Source organism: Pygoscelis adeliae, unplaced genomic scaffold (assembly GCF_000699105.1).
Source record: "Pygoscelis adeliae isolate BGI_AS28 unplaced genomic scaffold, ASM69910v1 Scaffold101, whole genome shotgun sequence".
Classification (NCBI taxonomy): domain Eukaryota; kingdom Metazoa; phylum Chordata; class Aves; order Sphenisciformes; family Spheniscidae; genus Pygoscelis; species Pygoscelis adeliae.
This window is the reverse complement of record NW_008824238.1, coordinates 6504391-6512113: the sequence shown is the minus strand read 5'-3', so window position 1 is coordinate 6512113 and position 7723 is coordinate 6504391. Positions and strand designations below refer to the sequence as shown.

The 7723-nt window shown below is 40.6% G+C and overlaps 1 protein-coding gene across 9 annotated transcripts in view; it reads right to left on the bottom strand.

Annotated features, from left to right (window-relative positions):
- EYA1 (EYA transcriptional coactivator and phosphatase 1) overlaps positions 1-6332 on the bottom strand; it is a 157999-nt gene extending 151667 nt beyond the window's left edge. For all 9 annotated transcript variants that reach the window (XM_009335029.1, XM_009335030.1, XM_009335031.1 and 6 more), the window contains exon 1: positions 6275-6332. In XM_009335029.1, coding sequence (XP_009333304.1) covers positions 6275-6307 — 33 coding nt within the window. In that variant the 5' untranslated portion in view covers positions 6308-6332. The remainder of the gene's footprint in view (positions 1-6274) is intronic.
- Between the last annotated feature and the right edge of the window lie 1391 nt (positions 6333-7723).

Sequence of the window (7723 nt, the reverse complement as noted above, 5' to 3'; positions counted from 1 at the left end):
AGCAGGAATCTTTTACAAGAACAAACAAAAAACCTCCTGGTTTTCCACAAAATCAAGTAGGTATTTACATTACGGATGCACCCCCGCTTAAGCCAGGAAGTCACACAGTTGAATTCTGCTGGAGCTTGGGCTGTGAATAAACTGCTATGCAGTCTTTTAGTGCATAGTTGTACAACTGCCTAAGAAGAGTTTATCCTTAAGGAAGAAAAGTTAGAGAGCCAAAACTAACAAACATGGCTCCTCGAGCGGAACAATGGTCCAGAAAACCTAGTAAAAAAGAAAATAAACTTCACTGGCAGTTTGCTTTTTACTGTTAAGGGCTAAGCTATAACTTCATCAAGACTTTCAAGAAGAGACCTCATGCAGAACAGTATGCATACAGTGCACGTATATAGTGGCTAGAAAGAGTCAGATGGATTGTGTATTTTTTGTATACCCATTATATACCCAATTTTATAAGGTGATCTAAAAATGGCTCACACCATAACTAAGACAAAGATCCACCTCTCTGAGGAAAAGAGGGTTTGTAGCTAAGATCAGTGGTGGTATCTGTTGACGGACCCCAACGAAATCCCTGCAAGGTCTCTGTCCTGCTCCTAAAGCTGGGACCATAAGGTCAGAGCTGATGTGTGTGTGTGGAAAACACACTAAGAGTTACGCTGATGGTGGGATTAGTTTCTGGTATCGGTGGCAGAAAATTACAAATGCTCGTTAAAATAATATCTACAATGAATGCAGTGTTTAGGCTCTGGTTCTGCAAAGATGAATATGCCCAACACTCTGAGTTGTGGGTAGAAGTACTTCTGTCAGTGCTGCAAGCATCGTTGCCTACGGCACTGCAGGATTTCTGCCACCAATTAGGAAAAGCACATTTTAAGTAACAAGAATTCCTCCCTGGTGTTACTGCAAACCCAACTGAATGAATACTTTGTAGTGAATAAGGTATGCTCTTCAAACTGTCTACAAACAGCTTACAATTTTCAGGAGTATTTTCACTAAAATGTTTTTAAAGAAAAAATTCTACTAATAATTACTGATTGAGCAGCTACCATAGACAGCCTAGCAGCAGCTCATTTCAATTTGGGGAATTTAAATACATCAGCTAGTTCCGTCTGTTCATTATTTTTGACACTTACCGAGTGTTATAAGTGGGTTTTGTGGCTTATGTTTCCAATATCCTACCAATTGCAGATAGGGAGGGGAAGGGGAGTGGGAAGGGTGCGGGTTATATGCTCAGTTACAGATTGCAATTGCATGGTGCTTGTTGGTTATTGCCTTGCAGACCTTACCAAAAAGGAAGCGTGTTACACATTTCTTCAGAATAGCAAGGGAACGCAGAAGAGAGTACAGTGCTGTGCCAGCCTTTGAGAGAAACTGAGGTAGCACCCAATATACATGATTTTCACAGGTGATGATGCTATGAGTTTTCAACCAAAGGTAAAATACTTGTATTTTCACCCATTTTCCTCATAGACTTTGTTCCCTAACGTGACAAACAGGTAGTGTGACAGCACAACAAACATGCCGTCGATAAGTCGATGACGTTGTTCAAACCCGGAGCTCATGTCTGGCTGTCACCAGCCATGCCCGCAGGCACAGCCATGCCACCACCGCGGCGGTGACCTCTGAAACCGCTCCCGGGCTGGAGAGCCGCACCGCCGAATCCCAGCTCGCTTCAAAACAAAATTAACTTTCTAGCCTTTCTGGTAGTGAAGATAACCTTGAAAATGTGAAGAGAGTGTAATCTGATGCCTCAGTAAGACTGCAAAGAGCTTGAAACAAAGAAGGAGAGATGTGAACTGCCCCAGCCATCTCTCTCTGGGCCCCATGGACTCAGCATTTCTGTGGTTGTGGAGTCTGGCGTTTTTCCAAGATTCCACAGAATCTTGCATGTTTGCTGCAAAATTCATTATTTTGCTGCAGCCAGGTGCTGGATGTTTTTTGGTTTGGGTTCCCCCCGCCCCTTTTCTTGCTGAAACCAGCTACTCGCTCTGCATCTTTCCATTAGCTGACGTAGGAGGTGAATTTTCGGTGCAAGTGCCACTCTCCAATACATGGCATGGGGTAAGCAGATGAGCAGCGTCTGGCGAGCAGCAGGGAGGAGCAAGAAGTTGGAAGTGTACAGCCAGGCTGCCCAGAGCACTGACCGAAAGCTGAGGTTTGGGGGCTGCGGGGGGAATCGGAGAAGATTAACTGCTGAAGCAGACTACAAGCACCTCCTTTCTTGGCTCATTGGGTACACTCTGTTTGGATCTAACTTGACTGCTGAGGGCCTCAGAGTCTTCGCTCTGTTTTCCAGATGGGCAAAGTTCATTATCAAAAATACTTGATGCTGAAAATACTTCTTGGTGTACAATTCTGCAATGAGAATTTTCAACTATGAGCCTGGACGGGGTAGGAATGAAAAGTATTTTATGCTATGTAATAACCTAACATCGCTCCCAAAGAGAGACTGATGGGGAAGAAATACCCTCCCAAATATTCCCAGAGGGTATAGTAATTGCTGAAAACATGCTAACATTTACTTTTGAAAACTTCCTTTTGCTGAATCTTGCAAATTAGTAGAAAATATGCATTATTTTAAAAATCAATAGCCAAATTAAATGAAATAAAATGCTTGCTTACCTCTACAATGCCTTTTTGGAGGTTTTTAAAAAGTTGTCATCGGGGTACCTCTAACCCAGGTGTATATCCACCCCAAGCACATCAAGCCAGAAGCTTCCGATTATCAGCGATTGTCATGTTTCTAGGGCTTCTAGAGGGTTTCTAGGGCAACGCATTCATGCCAATGCCAAGTTTGGGACTGGTAGAGATTTAGCCTACCACAAACGTAAGCCACAATAGTTTTACATCAATTTTTTTAAATCAATTTGGTATAAGAAGTACTGTGACCCATTCTCAGTTTCCTTATAATCAGAATTTCTCTAACATCCAAACCAACATTTTAATCTCAAAAATATTTAAAACAAGATGTGGGTTTTTTTCTTCTCAGGTATGCGTGAGCAGTGGGACTCATTGCAAATGACTGGCAGGCAGAAAAGCCCCCTCAGGATGATGAAGAACAGGGCTTACAAACTCAAACGGAGATTGGAGCACGAGTATATCAAATCTGGCGTGAGATGCCACCCTATGCATGGCACTTCGAAGCCTAAACATTTTGGCTATGTATCAGACTTGTAGATTTCAGTAGCAAGCCAAATAATACCACTTTGTTGGTGTTTGCTCCAAAGTCGATCAAGTGAAGAGGTACATCCACAGAAAGATCAGTGAGGTGAGCAGCACGGCATTTTGAGTCTTTGAGAATAAAAAGCCCTGTCGTTGAGGCGGCCCAGTTGTAGGAACTTACAAGATCTTGGTTGCCATTGAGATCTCTGCTTTACTGACAAATTGGGTTGAAATCAACAACCAATTTAGAATAACCCACGGCTTACAAAGATTCAAGAACTCTTCTTTCAGCTTGATAAAACACGAGTGGAACATCTTTAATAGGTGCATATATCATTAGCAAACAAGCTTCAAAGCCTTTTGTGGACTTGGAAAGAAAGAAACTGAACATCGGTGACTTTTTCAAGCAGGACAATACACTGATATCCTCTGTCTAGCCAGCCTCAGATTTGTGTTATGCTTCTTTCTCAGGCACCTAGTAAAAGAAAGGCAGGGGCAGATGTAGTGTTCAAGTTTGCAAGCACAAGTTCGCAAATCAGTTCCTGCAGAACGTCAACCAAACACATGTTGGTACCATTAGGACCATTTCCCCAGGTGATGAAAGTGTTGCTTAGATGCTAAAATCCCCTCTCCCTGGTACGAGTGTAACAGAGAGCAGAATTTAGCTCATTGGGCTTACCATGGTATCCTCTTGTGCACGTTAACACTGACAGGCTCCCTCACCATGTGAAACACCATCCTCTTTCTCATCTAACAGAGAAATCTTGCCCAAAGACAGTGGCAAAGTACCTACTCCTCTACTCTCTCATAGTGTTGTCTGATAAACTTCTTTCATTTTCCTTTCCTTTCTCCTTCTCCTGGTACTTCCTCCGTTGTCCATCTAGCTCTATTTTCCTAAAACATTATACTCCTTCAATACTCAGTTGTTAAATAAAGCTCCTCCCTTACCCACGTGTACCTGAAATCGCTTTCACAGCATAGTTTGCATTGGCCAGTTCCAAAATTAAAGTACCTTTCAACTGGCGCTTGCAGAAAAGTTTTCCTCTTTTCCTATGGACTACCACCAGGTTTTTAGTCGCTGTATGTGTTTGGGATCTTAAATCCCAAACAGCTTTTGGTTTCTGTATTGTAATTGCAGAGAGTTAATCTATCCCTCTCCCTCTCTTTCCTTCTTTCCTGTATGCACACACACAGAGCAGAATAAACAAAAACAGTGTTCACGCCATCTTCTTTATTTTCACTGAAACTATTTTGCCTTCTGACTACTGCTTTTAAGAGATCTCCATGTTGGTCAGCTGACTGTTGCAAACGCAGCAGCCTGTCCATTTATGAACGAATTAAAGTGAGGCCTAATTGCAGGATTTGATTCACCAGTTTAATACCCCAATTTTAAACCTATCCAATGACATGGCAATCAGAAGAGTCACACCCCACACAGCCCCATGTCATATGCCTTTGGGCTGTTCAGTTCTCGCTGTTACAGAAGCCTGAGTGCTTGTCGATGCAGCAAGTCTATTCAGCAGTTACTGGTTTAGATTTTGATAATCCTGATAGCATCCATGGCTACCACCCACTTGGGTAATGCGAAGGGAAATTCTGAGCAGATGAAGTGTTTTACAGGCTCTCTGGACTAAGTGGTGAAAAGAAGGAATGGAATGAATAACCCCAACAGGAGTGCTGGTGGTGCCAAACCATGAACAAATATTTCCCTTAATACTCCTGTTATGTTAAGTGACAGTTACATTTGTCATTACATGCAGCTCCAGCGTATGATTACCCGACCCAAACCCACCACAGCACACGAAGCCCAGGCTATGCCGGGCATACAGAGAGGCTATATTGCAGTGGAAGCCGCAGAAAATCCCAGCAGCTTCAGGGAAAGGCTTTTCATGCATAGAGGAAAGCCTGATCCCGACTAGAACAAGGACTGGGCTGGGGTGGTGCTGAAAGCTCTGGGACTGCAACTGCAAAGAGGACCATCCCTGTTTAGCACCAGTCGGTAACCATGGCCACCCCTTTCTCTAGGAGTGAATCGGTCCTTTTCACGCATTGCTGTAGCAGCGATGGATAAATACCCAAACGTACACATAGAGACAGACTGTGGAACAAATGAACATTGGAAAATAATCAAAGCCATATTGCTTCAGACAGTAAAAATGACACTAGGCGAGAAGTGTAACAAAACCACGCAACACAACAGGCTTATTGTTAGGTGGCTTAGTTCTTTCTACTCTGTTGCTATGTGAAAAACTAACACAAGCATCGGGGAAACTGGATGTACAAGGGGAAGAGTGAGAGATGATGCAGAGTACTGACAGATGCAGAAAATAAACAAACCAGAACAAAATGCAGGAAATAAATCTAATCAAATTTACTAAATAGTAGTTTTTGGAGTTATTTTACAACTGGTAAAAATAAGGCAATTTCAATATGCACCGTTTCTGTTAAAACAACCCAGAATAAAAACATATATGTAGCATTTTGATGTTCACTGAGTGCCAAGAATGATATCACAAACTAAGCTAACAAATCCGTAACACACACTAATCATTTGGCCGCGCATGAAATATTATTTTAAAACATTATTAACCATGTCTGATAGTTTGCAAAATTTCTTACCATTGCAACTTTATAAACAGGCATTTACAAGAAACAACAATGCTGCTAAAGCATGTTTTTTAAGAAACACGAATTTTGCCACTGTTCATACGACTTTGCAGCTAGGAGTTGCACCCGCTTCTCCCAGAAGCAAAATTTGCATATATTCACACAGGCAAAGAAAAATAACTTCAAATAACGGGATGAAAACTCTCTAACAGATCAGAATGCTAACAATATAAATGCAGCAAGCCGAATATTTCTTAGAGAAAGCAACAACCATCATTTTGTAATAGGAATCATTGAAGACAAGTATTTTTAAATCTATACTTATTTTCTGTAGCTTTAGCAGAAGCTTCCACCTCTCAATGAATTTCATCATCCACGGCTTCCAATCATTTAAAGTGCATGTAGCTTTCTGAAATGTTCCAGCCACTTGGCTGCAACAAAAATAATTACCGCTTTAAAAGCCATAACTTTTTTCCTCAGGACTGACAAGTTGTTTACTTACAGACTTCCCATTTATTCCCTGGGGGTTTTCCATTGAAGATTTCTTCTTCCAAATTATACACGGGCTATTAGTTACAGTGAGGTTCAGACAGTCCTAGTACACACACACACCTGTGGAAAAGACAGTACCACATTGCCGTATTAATTTGTTGGCATGAAATTAAGAGCTGATCTTTACATCTGCAACTTCCCATTAACTAACAAGTATTCACAAGTTGGGAGCAGTTACCTTCGATGAATCGAATTAATCTTGAAAATAAATATATAGTTGAGCTGTTTATTGCAAATCCACACAAGCCAAAAGCAGGCAGTGAGAGCCCTGTTGTGCTCGCTCTCGGCAGATGAATAAAAGGCAGCCAGGAACTCTTCTACTGGCAGTATTTCTATACCAACAACACATCTTTTCTTTTTTTTTTTTTTCTTTTTTTTTGGTGAAGTTCAGCGTCTCCCTGATATCTATCAATGTCAATTGTACTTTAATGCTAAGAGGAAATAATAACAAAGAAATATGGTTGTAGATTGAGCCAGGATAAAAGAGAAAATCCACAAAGTTTTCAAAACGTTGCCCTCAAGCTAAGGATATTTTTATACTAAATCTCTTCAAGTTTACATTAGGTCACAGTCCTAGCCCCTATAAATTATAAATATGGGATGCTTTGTATTCTCTCACCTTTGGAAACAGTGTTCTTTGATGTTAAAAATAACAGGGAAGCGCTGAGATGAATTAACAAAGGCTTACCCCCCCAAACAGACATAAATTCAAAATATGGTTTCCTTACGGAGACAATTTTCTTTAGAATAAAATGCTGTGACCATCTTAAAATTTAGAATTAATCATTCAAATAATTCAAACAAAGTCAACTAAAATCCTCATTAGAAAAACTGGCTTTCTTTTTTTTTAAAGATATGGGGCAAATGCAGTCTGCTAAAGAATAATAAAAATGTAAATCTCATTTTTTTAAGTGTGTGTATATATATATATGCCTTATATACACAGAGATGTGAATAGCACTTTGGTTATCTATGACAAGTGAAAATCCGATGGCCTGAAGATATTCAATTTGTCCTAAAACCACCCTGTATATGAAACATATATGTATATTTTAGGATCAGGATCCAAAATCTTATTCTGCATCTTTCTTCCCGAATAGGATACTTGCAAGAAAAAAAAAAAATCCTTCAAGTCCAGTTGTTCTGTGCACAATAAATCCATACTGGACACTACTCATTGCACAAATTCGGCTACTTTATAAAATCTAAACATTAAGAAAGTGTTAACAGGTCCACTCCACACCCTAAGGAAGATGCTAATAAAAACCATGCTTCTGTAATGCATCCACTCCCTTCTTTCTGGTTTACAATTGAGAGACCTAATCCAGTCCCGCTCCCGCTGAGAACAATGGCCAATCTGAAATATTTCTATGAAATCAGGGTTTGGTGCTCACATTTG